The following is a 19,773-nucleotide window of genomic DNA, read 5'->3' on the forward strand; positions in this document are numbered from 1 at the left end:
TTATCTTATTTTATATTATTCATTTATTCCTTTACGTCTCGTAATCATAAGAATCTGCCTACACATCTTGCTTCTAAAATAGGTTTGCCAACTTATGATTCAGTAAGTATCCAATAATTCATTAATTTATGCACTGTCGGGGAACTGGTTACACACTTCCAAGGAGTTTTGTACCGGAAGAGAGGAAAGGGTGACGTCACGACTTCTCTGCCCTATTTGGTGATCCCTACAGCTGCTCAGTTGGTACAGCACGTGCTTTACACGCAAAAGGGACCGATCATATTTTTTATCATTTTCTTTTTTTTCTTTCTTTTTTTTTCTTTTTTTTTTTCTTTTTTTTTGTTTGTTATCTTGAAAATTCGCTTTCCAGCATCCATAATGCCCGTTTGAGACATTTAAAATGCCCAGGCAGCACAGGAAAATAATATCCGCTCTCCAACAATGGAGGGAATTTAAAACTCAAAGGGAGTTTCGTATTACACATTTATCAAGTCGATAATTAATGTGAGTGACTGAAAGAAAATTAGACACTTCGGAAAGTTGCTGTTGTTTACTTTATAAACATAAATAGTTTCAAATTTATGTTGAGTTTATTCTCCAGGCGCTTTATTATTATATTCCTTTATTTTGGAATCATTTATCATCATTATTAATTATCTAAAAGGTTAATGAAGTGAAATTGAAATCCCGCTAAGCCTCATATTCATAAATCTGAAAGAAACTACAATTTTTGTCATCTTCTACTTACTACATGTGACTACAAGAGGGAAATACTTCTCTCCTTATATATTACGTGGGCGTCCCGATAGCTTAGTTGGTAGAGCACTCACTTCACACGCAAAGGGACCAAGATTCGATCCCGGGTGAAGTCGAGATTTTTTCAACCCCCCCCCCTGGCCACCCAGCAGCGATTGGGTAGCTGGGTCAGTTAGATCTGGTGGAAAGTACTTGGGATATACTAGCGTCCTTCACAAGTATAGCAAGCAATTGCTATTATCCGTTTCACGCTATAGAAACCGGGATAAACTCCAGCCCCATGGGCCCAACGGCTCTGAAGGACTACTTTATATATATATAACAACAGATTCTTATAGAGCGCACGATATCCTCAACAATATTACGCATTACCACATTGGTTACTAATTGTTTCATAAGATGTGCTCAATTTCCGCTACACACATTGTGATTTAAAGATCACAAGACCTATCTAGTAAACCTTACAAATATAAAACATGATAATGAAAGATGATAGACGAGAAAAAAGATACCATCTCTCACAAAAAGATAGAACATTCAACTGACTGGTTACATCTGAACATTGCAGAAAAGGCCAAACAAAACAAGACATAGAAAATATATGACAACCGGTCTGAATTTTGATAAATGAATGAGAAATAACGTTATCCATAATAAATGAAATAGTGCACGTTACTCTCGAAATGTTAACTATTGAATTGGTGTGGAGTTGAATTAAACAGCTTTTGCATTTCACGAGAAAATTGGATTACAAATAGAAAAAGGAATATAAAAATAGATAGATAGATAGATAGATAGACAGACAGACAGACAGACAGACTTACAAGAAGGTAGATCGATTGAGTGACAGAAAGTTAGATTGACAGAGGGAATAAAAGACAGTAAAAGAGGAAGGATAGAAGAGGGAGATAAGTAACGAATAGCTTGATAGATAAACACACAGATAGATTAATAAATAGACAATTAGATAGATAGATAGATAGATAGATAGATAGATAGATAGATAGATAGATAGATAGATAGATAGATAAATGGTAGAAAGACAAATAAACAGACAGATGGATATAGATAGACAGAGAGAGAGAGAGAGAGAGAGAGAGAGAGAGAGAGAGAGAGAGAGAGAGAGAAAGAGAGAGAGTAGAGAAAGAGAGGAAAGAGAGAATTAGAGAGAGATATATAGAGAGAAAGAAAGAGCGCAATTCACCCCCCCCCCCCAACCGCACCCCCATTCACCCCTCTCACCCCCATTCATTGTCAATTTTACTGCACGGCTCACGCACACAAATAAAGGTCAGTGTTCTTTTGGTCAGTTGTGACGTCATACCCACGTAAACACACCTTTACACACACATTATGCAAACACACACATACACTAAGTCAACGATCGAACTAAAATGTCATTACGGAAAACATGACAATTGGGTCACTTCATGCATATTAATGACTTCGTCATGATGACACCACAGAGTCTTCAAAACAGAATTATGTCGGCGTAATTTTGGATGGAATCCCTGCTTTTACTGTTAAAATAAAAAAAAAATGTATTAAAAAAAAATATGAATATTGATATAGAGCATTTCCAAAGACTGACAATGCTCATTTCGCTTCAAGGTGTTTCATTTATTCCCCCAGCAGGCTATATTGAACCATCTTTTCCATGTCATACGGTACTAGTTGTCTGTTAGGCTTTTTTGTACTAACACCATAACAATAGATATTCGTCACTGCCTATAGCCAGGCACTCATTCACACCTCATTTGAATGCGGGGTAATGTGTAAAAAGTGCTTTACCCAGGGACACAATGTCTGGACCAGGCCTTTTCCACATCTCCTGTGGATGAAACTTGGGGTTAAGTTTGAGTCGACAGGTCCATATATGAAGGTCTCATTCCGAACCCACCTACCGGCCTAGTTTAACATTGTGGTCATGATTTTGCGCCATTTTAAAAAGATTTCCATTACAACAATGAGCCTATAAGGAATTGGGTTATCAGACCTGCAAATAAGTGTGTCACGTCCGTTTGAATGTATTATTTGAGAAGATTGAGAATATGTCTAAAGTGGGGAAATAAAAATGTCATTTTTATTGTGAACGATCGTCTCAAAATGGTATTATGTCGGGAAGGATGGGACCTGCAAAAGTGAAATTATTGATTTGTTTGATTATAAGGGACTGTACTGCGTTTGAGACACATTTAGGTCATATCAGCGCAAGTAAAAAGGAAGAAAATGGTATAGTCAAATATTCTAGATTGACGATTGAAAGCACACGGGGAAAAATAAAACATAGAAGAATGAATGGCTCATATCATATAATATAGGGAACAGATGTAGATTCCAAAAGCACACTTATCAGTATGCTTAGTTTGAGATCACGTAAGAGTCGCATCCAGGTACAAGCACAGAATCCCACAAAGAGGAATCCGACAATCAAATGGTAACAAACCATTATAGATTCATATATATATATATATATATATATATATATATATATATATATATTATATATATATATATATATTTTTTTTTTTTTTAAATATTTACCACAATGTTTGAGACAGTCTACATTACTGTTTCAGGCTTAATTTGCCATCGTCAGGACTGAGTTGTTTTGTTGACTGTTGTTGTTTCTTGAAGTGGTTCCGGTTTAAAGTTAATCAACAAGAATTTCCGCCGATGTGGACACGTTCCGTACATCTCACTTTTCGTGTTGAGTGTGGCTTCATGAGGGTGTTTGATTATAGTATATTTCTCTTCCAGGCATAAGCTACATTGTTTTGATGTTGGTGTGTATCCTGTTGCTTTAGATAAAATTTTCCATGGAAATTCTTGTTGATTAACTTTAAACCGGAACCACTTCAAGAAACAACAACAGTCAACAAAACAACTCAGTCCTGACGACGGCAAATTAAGCCTGAAACATTAATGTAGACTGTCTCAAACATTGTAGTAAATATTTTTAAAAAATAATAATTCGCTCCATTACTACATGTCGAGCACTTTTCGTACCATATTTGTATCAAACACGATTCAATTCTATATATATATATATATATAATATATATATATATATATATATATATATATATATATATATATATAATATGGACACTGATCATGTATTTCGCCAGGACGATCGTTTCAGTGTTGGTCGCACTTCTTCAGCTGACGGGCAGGACGAACTAAGCAATTCCATTCAAAGACAAAGGCAGAATGCATCTCGGAAAACGTATAAATGGGGATCGAAGTGACCTACTGCCCACCATGGGAGATCAGAAGACCCCAGCCAGAAAAGTGAATATATTAGAATTGAAATGAATGATTAGATGTACACATTTTCAATTTTTTTTTTTTTTTGGAGCGTATTAAATTGTAGTTATTTGTTATCCATCATAATCAATATAAATGAACCCCAAGTTTTATGCTTGTATCTTCACATTCAATGTGCAGCTCCTAGTTCATCCCAATATCATGACGCTAATGTGACACGTCGTCTCTGCATAATCAATGGTCGGCATATCAAACCTCTGAAGTCTACATACAAGCTTTGCGCACCAAGTTTTATTTAATTTTGGGTGGATCAGACCTCAGGAGTCCTCCAGATCGATAGAAACAGGAATAAACTCCGGCCTCATGAGTCTACCTACTTTTTTCTTTTGGCCTAACATAAAAATGAACATTTATAATGTGCATTTCACAACTATAACTCGCTCAATGCGCTTCACATGTGAAAACATATTTCCATTTCATACAGTGCACTTGCCTGTTAGGCATCCTTTTTGTAGCATCACTCATACAACGTTCGCCACTGCCTATATATCTATTTGGCGTGTCATCTCTTCAGAGGTCGACGTGAAACTTCCTGCCAAGCATGTCTATCCGTCGCCCTGTTGTTGCATTCAGCTGCAGTAAGGCCAGTCCTAAGGCCTATATATAGCCAGGTACATATTCACTACCTGAGTCGACTGGAGACGGTGGGTCCCATTTTTTAAAAATCTTTTAGAAGTAACGAATTTGACGTCATTCAGTTATTGGTTAGTATTTTTAGACGGTCTGTTCGTGATTCGTCATTGAAAGCCAAATGATAAGAAGATGGCGTTGGCTGGGTCATGTGGCCAGAATGGAAAAGGGTCACTTCCCAAAACAGCCCCGCACGGGACAGCAGATGGGAAGAGAAAGCGGCATGTGGCCAGAATGGAAAAAGAGTCACTTCCCAAAACAACCCTGGACTGGACAGCAGATGGAAAGAGAAAGCGGGGAGACCCAAAGAAACCTGGCGAAGGACCATGGGAAATAATTAAATGAAGCAGGCATGTCCTGGAATACAACCACTGCAAAAGCAGCCGACGCAAAATAAAAAATGGAGATGTCTGGAGATGCCCTATGTACCTCAAGGCCCGAATAGGATTAAATAAGTAAGTTCGTCATTAGTTCTTACTAAATGATATCAATCAGATTATGAACGTTAAAGATAACACACAGTTTTGTGTGTGTCGGTATGTTTAATTTGGCCGGAGGAAGTTGTGAGTATTGTAGTTAAACGCATAGCATCAATATTCCTATCTAATTTCTAATGAAGGCGTGTCCTAAGCAATTATCTAACCATTCTACCCAGAGGATCGCCATTGGATGGACATTCTGTTATTCTAAGCCTGGAATGCGATAGGGTCAAGTCGCTTGTTTGTTTTTGTATGCAATCAGGTAGAACAGTGGAAAAGGTAGGCGCGTACTAATACTATGACGTATCTCTTTAAAGGTGTGCGCTCTTGTTGTGTGAGACTGTGTGTATTGGAAGTGTAAAACCAGTCTTCCGGCGGACTGGATACATGCCTTGTGCAACTGATCTTCTTATGTCAGAGAGATTGTATCTTATTTTCTAGCCTGAACAAATGCTGGTTGTCAATAAAGATCACCAACACTTCGTCTTTTTCGCAACCTAATCATACGTCTCAAATCGATTCCATACTCAACTAACAGTTTGATCCGGAATAAATCGACTCCGATCGCACTACACTCGGAAATATTGTGACGGCCCTTTACATGTGTCATGTCTTGACCTAAATGCTATGTGTTCCTGTTTGTTTAGAACCCCTTATAAATCGCTTCAAGCAAGTTGAATGGATACTGCGTTATATAAAACCTGAAGTTTTGTTGGGTTTTTTTTTCTTCAGCTTCCGGGCTTAAATGAAGGATGTGAAGTTAGGTAGGCGTAAGAAGAAACTTCGCCTTTAACATATCAATGGATATATTCTAGAATGACCATTAAAAAAATCTGATATCAATCTTAACAATTTAATTGTTAGATTCTTCCATATCAAAATTGGTGAAAGTTTATCTTTATCACATAAGCACAAAGTCTGGTAGAGGTATACATAATATACTTAATTTCTGTCGAGTTGTTACATTCGGCAGCATCTGTGAGAGTAATGTGTGCTGACACACCTTCAAACCAACCTGGCTTGTTCTCTTAGATCTAATTTACACACGTGTTAAGGATAAACTGACACACCTTGAAACCAACAAGCCTTGTTGTTTTTTTATGATCTAATTTACTGTACACATGTGTTAAAGATAAGATGAGGTATATTCACAACAAGCCGTTGTTGGGCTAATTTATGTTGGCGTGCGAGGGAATTTAGAAATAATGAAAACATGACAGACTCAAGAGATATGTGACCAGATAATACAGGTTACAAAATAAACAAAATATAATAAAAGAGAAAGAAAAGATACTTCTGCTTTGTTCTCGAGTGGGGTAATGATCGGCTACTGATCTGAAAGTCGCCGGGCCGAGTCCCGTTGTCCGCAGCCTTCGTAAACTCATAGCCTGACATTGACCACAAATGAAGTCAAAATACAACTTATGGTACAAGGCGACGGCCACCATAATTAAGTCTATAGTTTGTTAGTTCACATTCATGATCACTCCATTTTTTAAGGATCACTGTACATTTGTCAAACTTCTGGATTATTAGTTTCACGGCCTTATTTGATTTATTTCAGCGGATGCATTTTACACCTATTTCTATTCTACCACCCCCCCCCCCCCTTTTTATTTCATCACAAAATTTTATGCGTTGTATTATTTTCCGCTCAATTTTTAACTCCTTAGTTACGTACCGAACGCTTCTAGAGAGAGGACCTACCAAAGTTCTCTGTCGTAAATCTGGAATTTAGTAATGATTTTATTGTTCTTTTTTGTTGGCTGAACAAGACTTTTGAGCCCGAAACGTTCAATGTTTGGTATTTTGTATTTTTTTAAAGCTGTTACAATCATTTTTGTATATTACCAACATTAAGCGAATCGTCAGTCGTATCCAGTAGTTCAACCATGTTTCCCCCCTTGATCATTACTAACGAAAACTCGCGAGACGGAGGACTAAATTAAAATTGACGTCACAATACAATGCCTGGTGTTAGGCTATAGATTAACGAAGGCTACGTACGGTCGGTGATGGTACAAAACGGGACTCCCTCGGAAGAGGATTTTACTCCACATTCTCTAACCATACTCGGGTTTAGATTAAGTATCTGGCTTGTAACAGCGTTGTGTTTTTCGCAGAAATAATTTGTAAAAGCGACCTTACAAGCGTCATGTCTCGGCAAAACCTCTCAAAGCTGGGACTTCGCGAAATCGTAAGTTTGAAAGGACTTTTTTTTTGACGTGGCCAAAATAAGGGCCATTGCAATCGATTGATATTTGAAGGACGAGTTTTCTGGGCAACATATTGTATACGTGATTTTTTTCTTCTGAATAAAGCACTATAGTCAGGTGTAGAATGACTACATGGCCGGTTACAGTGATGCCTGTGTCACAAATTATTTAACATTGTAACAGAGCCTCAAAAGACACCACTATAGAAAGAAAAATGTCTTAATCAAATTCTCCGAGCGTGCATTTTACTAGCGGAACCGTCATCTTGGAATTTTCTATCTGCCTTGAGGAGAAGTGTTCATATTATTGATTGCTTCAAGTCTAGACTGAAGACAGAAAAATTTAGATTATCTTTTCCTGAATAGAGTATATCAAAATCACAACATTTAATTCTCTTAAAACTTTAACATTTAATTATTTTTTAAAAGTCTCATGTCACCGATGTCTTATAATGCTCATTGAATGTGTTAGGTGGAGAATGGCGCTATATAAATTGTATTATAATTATTATATATTTTATCTATTTATAAAGTCGTCATGTCTCGTCCAACAATTTAAGTGTTGCTGTTGTCTTGAGACCTCTTGTCAAGCTCCTTGGGATAATTAGTTGATATTGGGCTTTGAAGTTCGTGTTCAAGAATTTATTTTGGGTCATCTCTCTGATCATAGTATTTTAACAACAATAATAATAAAGTAATAATATACTTTCAGCAATTATTACTAGCTACCGTGTGCGTTGATGTGGCCTTGTGGTATGATACTCACATTCTGATCGGAAGGTCCTAGGCTCGACTCCCGTTTTCAGCGCGCAGAGTTGAGTCCTTGGAAAAGGCTCTTTACTCATATTCTCTCTCACTATTAAAGAGTACCTGGTCGTTAACAACGTTGTCTCTGTCGGAAAAATTGAAATATCGCCTATTAGGCATCATGCCGTGTCCGACATGTTAATTGTTGCTTTAGCCCGAAACGTCTTTGCTCCGTACCCGAAAGGTACCGAGTTCGATCGCCCGAAGCTGGTTGTGTGGCCTTGAGCAAGTGTGGCGGTGTTTTGTGCTTCGAAGTGGGGACAAGTCCAAACTATAAGTTCAATGGTCTGGGTTCGAACCTAGTATACGCGCTATGGCTATCGCTACCAGCTGCGCCACTCCACCTACACCACAAACGGCTCACGTTTCATCTAAGGGGGATTAGAATAGCCGTAGGTCTTGTAAATAATTGTATTAATAACAAGTGAGTCAAGACAACAGTAACACCCAATACAATAAAAACAATTCTTTACAAAAGTTTAATTAGATCTTACAGGAAAAGATAGAGAGATTAGGTGAAAGGTAGAATGAAAATTATGGATGATGTATAATTGACAATTTTAATTATTACTCATGTATTTATTTAATCACTGGAAGAATGGCTCTAATTGAGTGGATCTGATTTATCATTTATTTATTCAATTTTAATCATATGCGTCAGTACGTGGTAGATTTGAGAATGATATAAGCCCGTTTGGCTTATCTTTCATTCAGCTGGCTTACTTGATTGGTACCCTTCTCAGGACAGGACTGAATCAGCAAGTTCGAGGGTTGGTTTTGGGTTCCAGGGGTTGTTATGGGGTTCCAGGGATTGCTTAGGGTTCCACAACAGTATGTTCTGGTGCCACGGACGGCTACGGACTGACAGGAAAGTTCTGGTGCTAGGCAAAGACTGCTACAGACCAGGAGGGACTGACCGGACCTTCAATTAAGTTTAATCGAAAAGGTCTTAGAGCCAATTCTACTTTATCTTTCTGCACTGTTTCATCCTTGAACGACACATCATAATAGCTTTTATTTACCGACCAAAGGCAAGGAGAAGCAGTAACTCCATGATAATGTAATAATTAAGAGCATTACATTTTGTATGTCAAACATCAACTGACAGTTGAATTAATTTACATGATGAGATATTAACAAGGTTGTGTCCCTTATAATTTATAATTTAGAAATTATAATTATGATTATGATTTGTGGCAGGGGATTGGCGGTAGATTTCAGACTTCATTTAATACACATATTGAGTATAAATGAAAATAATAACATGGGTCATAGACAAATGTTAACTATGGTATAATATACTTATAGTTAAAGTTTTTTACAAGTATTTCAACTTACGAACATCCATAGAATATAATACAAATAAAATATACACAAATGATAATATTAATAAGTTAGCATTGAATTAAGATTAATATTTCATTCCACTTTGAATATATAACCCAATACTGAATTACCTTCAAGCGAGAAATAGTTGAACTACAAGATTGAAGTTTAAGAAACGGTTCTTCTCTAGAGTTTGTGTGTGTGTGTGTGTGTGTGTGTGTGTGTGAGAGAGAGAGAGAGAGAGAGAGAGAGAGAGAGAGAGAGAGAGAGAGAGAGAGAGAGGAATGAGTTTTATTAAAATGGGCATGCCAAACAATTATTGGAATAGCCAATAAGACAGAATATAAATTTTAGTTGGCCAATCAGGTTCAAGTACCTGAAATTAAACTTAGTAGGAATAGAATATAATTGCGATTTAGCTAGTCTCTAGTAGAGACACGTACTTGAAGGCACATTGGACCTGGGCGTGCTATATTCTATGGATGTTCGTAAGTTGAAATACTTGAAAAAACTTTAAACTTTCCTGCAGACAGTTAAACAGGCGAATAAAGCCTCAGGCGAAAAGCGAGTGGTAAGAGATAGCGTTCCGTTAAGAATGGGTACGTTTCCGATATCTTGACTATTTCATGCCTATAATCCCTTTAACGGATTTTGGGAGTTTTATATTGACATAAATAATAAATTAATTAACTCATTCTTGAGTGATCTGGATAGAATATTGACACATGACCGCTAATAATAACCTGCCACATGACAGATTTCTAGTAATCTATTTTTAGCAACATTACGTGGCCACCGATAAGGATAATAATGTGGGGAGTAAGTTTATTCATAAGGGTGTGATTGCCGAGTGAGGGGGGGGGAAGGGGCGCTATCTCGTTTGTCACAGCAGAAAGCAACATCATTATGAGTCGTTAATGACCAGATGTGTGACAATGATGGTAAATTCTGATCATAATATTTTTCCTAGGGTAAGATCTTTTAAACACACCGACCCAATTTGACACCAGGGTGAGTGAATACTTGAATATAGACAGTGACAAGGTTAACAAAAGATATCCCATAGATGAAATTTGCAACAGAAAAAAACAACAACCCAGCAAGGGGGGGGGGGGGGGGGGAGGGACGAAGTAATGTGAATGTCACTGAACATGGTAAAGACATATAGATTTATTTATCTCTTTATTTACGTCATTATAAAAGAAAAAAAAGTTTACTCCAGAACAGCACTTGATAGAACATTTCCCCAATATCCTATACCTCCTACAGGCAACGATTTGTGGTAATACAGACCTGACAATTATTACGAAAAATTAGTAGAATTACGAAATTTCGGCTCCAATCTCAGAAATTCATGAGCATTTCAAAGTCAATAAAAATGAAAAATGAAAGTATGGTACCTACCAGGCTATCTATATAATTTAGAGCTTCTTGAAGTATTATTTACTAATCCTCGTGATGGTAAATTGTTGAACTATTAAGTTAACTATAGCGACTACTATTTGTATCAATTAAAAACTACGGATTTTTAACATTTTCCAGCAGGTATGTCTGGGTAACATTGTGATTGCGTTTTGTGTTAATAAACTAAATTGAATATATATATATATATATTATAGAGCAATATCTACTAAACTGGTTCAACGCGCTTTACAAGAAGTTACCTGCTGTCTTTGTGGATTCTGTGGGATTCATTAATTAATTAATTACAACATTACATTACATTACAAACCCAATAAAAGTACTTATTTATGTACAATAATCTGTAAGCAAAAGCATATTTTCTTCCAGGAAAATGAGTTTTCACTTGATAGAAAATGTGTATCCCAATTTTCTACGCCTGCCCCAGGGAACAAAAGGTGGTAATGATGTTACGGTTTGATGGTTTGTACACGATACTGGACAGAATAAACCACCTGTCTGGAAGTCTGGAATTCATCTTACCTGTCGGCAGATGGCCTGGTTCCATTTAACGAAATTCCATCTGGGATCCGCTGAGGTCAAGTGTATATTATGATCTCTAGTATTTTGACATCTTTGTCATTATTCTAAATGGAATCTAGATAATGATGGAATTAGATTTAAGATGAGGAAGTGGAGGAGGGGAGGAGGAATGGGAGGAGAAGAAAGATGATGAAGTAGTTAGTAGTAGTTGTTGTATTAGTAGTAGTAGTAGTAGTAGTAGTAGTAGTAGTATAGTAGTATGTGGTGTAGTAGTAGTAGTAGTAGTAGTAGTATTAGTAGTAGTAGTAGTAGTAGTAGTAGCAGCAGCAACAGTAGTAGTAGTAGTAGTAGTAGTAGTAGTAGTAGTAGTAGTAGTAGTAGTAGTAGCAGCAGCAGCAGCAACAGTAGTAGTAGTAGTAGTAGTAGTAGTAGTAGTAGTAGTAGCAGCAGCAGCAGCAGCAGTAGTAGTAGTAGTAGTAGTAGTAGTAGTAGTAGTAATAGTAATAGTAGCAGTTGTTGTTGTTGTTGTTGTCGTTGGTGATGTAGAACATAAGAGGAAGAGAATGGATTAGATTGGAGAAAAACATAAGGACAAAACGCAATCCAGCACTCCACAAAATATTTGGATATAACACCCTCCACACAACCCCCCCCCCCCCCCCCAACAACCTTTAAAAAGCCAACAAAAAAACTCAACAAAACAAACTAAAACGAACCACAAAATAAATTTAAAAAAGAAAGATTTAAAACAAAATAATTTAAAACATGAAATAAAGCCAAACATCTAAATTGCAAAAAAAAAAACACAAGCAAAAACAAACAAAAACAAAACAAAACAAAGTAAAAGAGAGCAAAAAAAAATAAAAAAAATAAAAACAAAACAAACCAACAGACCGGCTAACAACAAGCAGCTTATGTAGCTAATTGGAATATTATGTTGGCAAAAGAAATCTTCTTACCTCACACAGTACCATCCTGGCTACAGACTCTGAAAACCCTGCTACGATTATCCTCACATCTTGGTCCTGATTTTAACGTCATGGATTGTTGGGGCGAGGGCGGGGGAGGGAAGAAGGATCAGAGGTAGAAATTAAGTAAGACATTAAAATCAATGAGCCGCAGTGTTTATATATATATAATATATATATATATATATATATATATATATATATATATATATATATATATATATTTATATATATATGTAGGGATATGTATATATCATAAATGAGATCAAATTGAACGTCTGTAGTAATGTTGACGTCACTCGTCAATGTTGGTCTTTTTTTGCCATCTATGTTTATGAGTAATAGCCTTCAACATTCATGACGTTACTTCCCTCGTAATGGCACATGGTAATATTTAGTAACTGGCTCTAAACTATCGGAACAATGGCGGACGCCCTTATGGAATATTTCTCCAACGAGTATGAAAGTGTATCCAGGGGAGAAAAACATTATAAATATGATCTTGCTTTGACTTTTATACATTCTGATCACATGACATATGAAAAGTTCTAGTTAGCATGAAGAATAAAAAGTACCGATTTTCTTTGTTTAAAACCACGCTGCTCGCCGTTGCTGGGCGACGTGACATCAGACTATTGAATCCTATTCTCACTAAACTGTATTAGCCAGACTATAAACGTTCAAGGTTACGCCTAGTTTTGTGTGTTGGTCCGATATATTTCCAGATGTTGTGAGTATCTTTGCCAAGCGCACAGCATATATAGATAGAACGAAGATAACGTCACTCAGGTCTTTGTTATTTTATTTTGCCATCCATGTTTATGAGTTATTCGCACTAAACTGTATTAACCAGACAATAGAAGTACATGGTTACACAGCGTTTTGTGTTCTGGTCCGTAAAAATTCCGAATGGCAATGTTGTGAGCTTCTTAGCCAGATGCATACTATATATAGATAGAATGAAGTTGACGTCACTCACCTCCTTGTTAATATTTTTGGCCAGCCTCTTTTATGACTAATTCTCACTAAACTTTATCAATCAGACTCAAAACGTTCAAGGTTACGCATAGTTTTATGTGTTGGCACGTCCGTTATATCCGACTGGCGGATATTATGAGCTTTTTAGATAAATGCAATGCATTAATATCAGTCATCAAAACTGAACAGGATTAACGATAAAGATTTGTAAACACTTTGAATTGCCTGTGATTCGAAAGTTTACAAAAAAGGAAATATCTACATTATTGGTAAAAAAGAAATAGTAGCCAATGAGAACAAAAACATATAACCTAGATATATTTTTTTATCATTCTTTCAATAGAAAAATGTGTTTTGTGGGTGCCCGTTTGTGCAGACATTGTGAAATTTCTATAATTCAATAACTGATAAAATAAAGAGCTTTTATTGTGTGTATTCATTATCTATCCATGGGACTATGTTGCGTTGCCTAGCAACTACAAACACCGTCTCTAAGCGTTACGTGACCAGAGATGACTATTCCCAATAATTATATTATCATATACGAGTAGAGTCAGATGTTTTCTTATATTAATATAAAAAAATGCATTTTTCATTTTTACATTTTAGTCAGAAAACAAAGTTTTCCTATATCCGTTGATAAAAATGACCTTGGAATTGTCAAAAATTCTTTTAAATGCTAATTTTTTAAATTTTTCTAAGCAAACTGGAGTTCCTTTTAATATATCAATGTATAGAGGTTTAAAAAAATTTCTGGTTATTTTTTTGAAATATTGTTTTAATGGCCTAATGTAGAAATAACTGGCTATACGCACTTCTTTGATTGAAGTGTTGCTCTTGAATTTAGGGACATATAAGGCGATATTGTGAGGGGGTTGTAAGAGTCGAGGATGTGATTTTAAAAAAAAATATTTTTTTTTTATTTTTATTTTTTTTTTTGGGGGGGGGGGGGGGTTGTGGAAGCATAAGGAATTGATTGTGGGTATTTATCTACTGAGCTAATCAATCCTATTGTCTTACTCCACATTTATACAAATGCACACACACACACACACACACACACACACACACCCACCAACCCACACAAAGAAAGAGAAGAAGTAAGAGGTGACTATAGAGGCTAGAATAGGAAGTAGAAGAGAAGATGAGATAATAGATGTAGATAAGATAGATAGATGTAGATAATAGATAGATAGATAATAGATAGATAGATAGATAGATAGATAGATAGATAATAGATAGAAGATAGATAGAATAGATAGATAGATAGATAATAGATAGATAGATAATTAGATAGATAGATAGATAGATAGATAGATAGATAGAAATAGATAGATAGATAGATAGATAGATAGATAGATAGATAGATAGATAGATAGATAGATAATAATAGATAGATAGATAGATAGAGATAGATAGATAGATAGATAATAGATAGATAGATAGACAGATAATAGTAATAGATAGATAGATAGATAGATATAGATAGATAGATAGATAGATACAGAAATATAATAGATAGATAGACAGATTAGATAGATAGATAGATAGATAGATAGATAGATAGATAGATAAATAGATAGATAGATAGATAGATAGATAGATAGATAGATAGATAGATAGATAGATAGATAGATAGATAAGATAGATAGATATAGAATAGATAGAAGATATAGATAGATAAGACAGACAGATAGATAGATAGATAGATAGATATATAGATAGATAAAGAGATGAAGCTATTTAAAAAAAGGAGAGAGATAAAGAGATAAAAATGAGAGAGGTAAAAAAAAACAAAAAACAAAAAAAAAAAAAAACAAACAAACAAAAAAAAAAAGACATCATAGAGTAATCTGAGACACGAATCAGTAGAGAAGATTTCAAGTAGATACGTTACCAATGATCACTCTCAGTCTTTCCTAACTACCCAATGCGATCCATCACATCTCTAGTTTGCTATGTAAACTACCCCGAATAACACTGTCCATTCCATACCTTCAACTTCCTTAGCTTGGCTGACGTTTCCACCTTGGCATTCTTCAAAGATTCCGCTGAGGTGACCGTAATGCCGTGGGATGCCAGATCTTTCCTGAACGTGTTGAAAGCCTGTGTTGTGGTTTTGGCGGGTTGGGAGAGAGGGGATTGGGGGTTGAGGGGGGGGGGGGTGTTCCAAAAAAAATAATTTAAAGAAGAGAAAAGACAGAAAGAAAATGGTGACAGCTGATAGAAACGATACGACCTTAGCAGTTTTAACGAGGATTCAAGTTTCCCTCGGCAATCATTACCTAAGAAAAACAAAACAAAACATACAACAACTAAAAAATTGAGCTTTTATTTAGCGCAATATCCACTAAACGTGCTCAAAGCGCTTTACAAAGGGTCAATTACCAACAACAACATGTAACAAATAAAACGAGATTTGACGCTTGTTAGGCGATATTACATTTTTCCCCCGAAAGATACAACGCTGTTAAAGGCCATATATACTCATTTTACAAATGAATAAGGTGAGAGAATGTGAGTAAAGAGCCTTTTCCAATGTCTATTATTATTATTATTATTATTATTATTATTATTATTTTTATTATTATTATTATTATTATATTATTATTATTATTATTATTATTATCATTATTATTATTATCATTATTATTATTATTATTATTATTATTATATTATTATTATTATTATTATTATTATTATTATTATTATTATTATTATTATTATTATTATTATTATTATTATTATTATTATTATTATTATTAGATAATCAAACGTGCACACGCTGGTTTGAGATTATTCCCATTACAACAACGAGCCCATGACAATTTAGATCATCTGACCTACAAACATGTAAACGTCGAGCTATAATCATTACTTGCACTGATGTTTAAAAAAATTTTTTTTTAAAAACCGAAGAAAAAAAAACAACAAATAAAAACAAAACAACAAGATTGTCATTTTGTCCAACTATTCTTTGATATCCAATCATTCAGCTGTCTCCTCACCAGCAAATCATGACAGAACATCAAAGATTTAAAAAAATACAATTAACGGATGTCTGGGAAGGTTTCCCTCTTCTTCTTCTACTTCTTCTTCTTCTTCTTCTTCTTCTTCTTCTTCTTCTTCTTCTTCTTCTTCTTCTTCTTCTTCTTCTTCTTCTTCTCATTTCCTTGGCGTCCGTGTTAACTGATCAGTAAATTGACTGGCTGAGGTTGATATTATTATGTGAATAACTGACTCTAAATGGTGGATTAAGTAATGAACAAAAATGAATAATAGTACATCTTCGAAGAAGGACAAAATACCAAATACGGAGTGTTTTGGGTTTAAAACCATTCTTCAGCTAATAACAAAGACGGTAAATACATTAATAACATCACTTATAATCTAGGAACAGTCGTGACTGGTTAGCTAGATTTATTAGACCTGACGGAAAGTACTCTGCGATAGACTATCGTCTTATCCAAAAGGTAGCACGCAATGGCTATAATCCATTTCAAGCAATAGAAACAGGGATAAAATCAGTCTCCCTAATGAAAGTAATAAAAACAAGAAAACTAAGGTATTTTGGACACCTAAGACGCCATCAAACTGTCAACAAGGACATTCTTGAGGGTAGAGTTGAGGGGAAAAGAGGAAGAGGCAGGCCAGCAAGAACTTGGATAGATGATGTGAGGACATGGACAGGATTGTCGGCAGCCGAATGCAGTCAGCAAGCTGTCAACAGGGAAGATTGGCGTGTCATTTCAAGTCGACCTTAACCCATGAGATGACACTGGAAGAAGAAGAAGGGATTTCAAAGGCTATTTAATTAACAGAGCTACTCACCAGGGAAAGAGCTTCGACCTCCTCGTAGAGAACTGCCACCTTCTTCCACTTGAAGTGTTCTAGGAGCATCCTCCGGGGAGGGTCGAGAGCTGTGTGTCCAAGAGCCATTCTGAAAAATGTTCTGTACTTTTCTCGTTCACTCAGGGCAGGCGAATCGGCGGCATAGGAAATCTGGGGATTAGAAAGGAAAAACAAAAAAGATGACATGGCTAGGTGGCTCGCATGAACAGTGCCTCGTCTTGTCATATATATCATGCAATGATAAGCGTGGTCAACGGCCAGATGGGTGCCTCTGACGTTTGAAATTCTGGTCCACACGTTGTATGCTCTAAATATGGCGCTTTACACACATCATCTCACTCGATTCAGGTCATAAGATATCGTCGCCTAGGCATTCCACGAAGGAATATAGATAATTCATTAAACAAGATATCTGATGTCAATAGGAATCACCCATGTTGTCCAAGTGAGCAAACTGGGGTTAATAATCTGGCCCAAGAAAAAAATAACGAAAGTGCCTGACGCGGAGCTCGAACCCGGGACCTTCCGGGTCATAGTACAATGCCTTAACCACTCGGCCACTTCGGCCCTCAAGATAAGGCGAGATAAGGGTCATTGTAATAGATAAATATTTGAAGGACGAATTTTCTGGCAAAATAAATAAATAAATAAATGAATATGTGTTGTTTTTTTTCAGGACACGGCAAAATATCAATGAATGATAAGGTCTTGAGTCAGTCTAGAGGGTGGGGGTAGGGAGATGGAGGGAGGGAGGGGGGAGGGAATGGCAAGGAGGGTGGAGTGGGAGGATTGAAGCCCTAGGGATTAAAGTGTAATGATGTCTATGACAGATAAAGATGGACAGAAGATGGAAAGGAGGAATGAAGATGAATACTACTTTGAGAAATGGAAAAATAGTTGAAATGGCATGCTGAGAGAATAAGTGAAAGATTGTGAAACACATTGAGCATGGTAACCCCTTGAAAATGCTCTGTATAAATAATTATATTTATATTTTACTTATTTAGAGTGAGTGAGTGGATGAGGCATAGGCGAGAAAAGATGTATTGATAGATATGTGGATAGAAAGGTGGAGAGAGAGAGAGAGAGAGAGAGAGAGAGAGAGAGAGAGAGAGAGAGAGAGAGAGAAATAGAGAGAGAGAGAGAGAGAGAGAGAGAGAGGTGTTTGAGAGAGGTGGGGGAGAAGGGTTGAAGCCCTGGAGAAAATAGAATAATTAATTTCTATGACAGATAGACAGACGGCAAGAAATAAAAATTGATGGAAGGAATATCGTTGAAGAAGAACATTATAATAGATACATTAGATTAATGCGTGGGTATATGAGAGAGAGAGAGAGAGAGAGAGAGGGGGGGGGGAGATAGACAGAGAGCGATAGAGAAAGACTGAGAGGGGAAATAGAGAGGAGAAAGAAAAAGACAGAGAGAGATGGAGAGAGAGAGAGAGAGAGAAGATATTATATATAATATATATATATATATATATATATATATATATATATATTATAGACAGAAAAACAGACAGACAGTCAGAGAAGGGGAGAAAAGGAGTCTGAGAGAGGAAGAGAGAGAGAGAGAGAGAGAGAGAGAGAGAGAGAGAGAGAGAATGAGAAAGTGAGATAATGAGAGAGAAATAATGAGAGAGAGAATGAGAGGATGAGAGAGAGAATGAGAGAGAATGAGAGAGAGAGAGAATAAGAGAATGAGAAAGAGAGAATGAGAGAGTAATAGAGAGAGCAGAGAGAGACAAATAGACAGAGAATGAGTGAGAGAGGGAGAGAGAGAGAGAGAGAGAGAGAGAGAGATAGATTTTCTGAAGCATAAAGAACATAATTATAATAATAATGAGTCCTCAGTAGATAGAAATAACGCCATTCTATGTGGAAATTTATAAAAATGCCCCAAAGTTGATGTCAATAATCAACAATAGGGGTGATATCGAGGTGATGCTGGCGGTAGGAGAGGGAGGGGTGAGGGAAAGCTGAAGGGTGGGGAAGGCGTCGTGTCAGGATGATAATTCATTAAACTAATTAATTCAGAAGATGGACATTATTTGACATCTCAAATCTATTAATGGCTGTTGACGTATGAGAAGGCGGGGATAATGGGATATGTCTTAAATCACCTTTTTAAGAAGACGAGAATCATTTTTTTTTTAATGGGGAAAACCAACGTATCTTTTTAAAAATTTCTCAATAGGGTTCAACAGTCGTGACGTCACTTCCCTTGTGAAGACGCATAGTAACTTAGTAACTGGATCTAACCTATCTGAACAATGGCGGACACCCTTATGAAATACTTCTCCTACGTGCATAAAAGTGTATCTAGAGGAGAAAAACATTATTGAATCCTATTCATAGATATACAATTAATGTTGATAGTCTACGTATACGGATTTGTTTTATTTGTGTTTTGAATTTAAAGGGAATCCAATGAATATTATTCTTAGAAATTCAAGCTTGACAAAGAGTGTCGCATATTGTTGCGATCA

General features: G+C 36.1%; 1 protein-coding gene across 1 annotated transcript in view; it reads right to left on the reverse strand.

Moving 5' to 3' along the window:
* The window catches only part of LOC144970738 (uncharacterized), a 227,970-nt gene that overhangs the window by 33,900 nt on the left and 174,297 nt on the right, over positions 1-19,773 (reverse strand). Inside the window, exons 4-6 of the mRNA XM_078910705.1 lie at positions 17,265-17,435; positions 15,429-15,539; positions 12,447-12,512 (exon numbers count right to left, since the gene is read on the reverse strand). Of these exons, the coding sequence (XP_078766831.1) occupies positions 12,447-12,512; positions 15,429-15,539; positions 17,265-17,435 (348 nt within the window). The remainder of the gene's footprint in view (positions 1-12,446; positions 12,513-15,428; positions 15,540-17,264; positions 17,436-19,773) is intronic.

This window comes from Berghia stephanieae, chromosome 4, assembly GCF_034508935.2.
Source record: "Berghia stephanieae isolate SIO BIC M18660-M18661 chromosome 4, UCSD_Bste_1.3, whole genome shotgun sequence".
Lineage (NCBI taxonomy): Eukaryota > Metazoa > Mollusca > Gastropoda > Nudibranchia > Aeolidiidae > Berghia > Berghia stephanieae.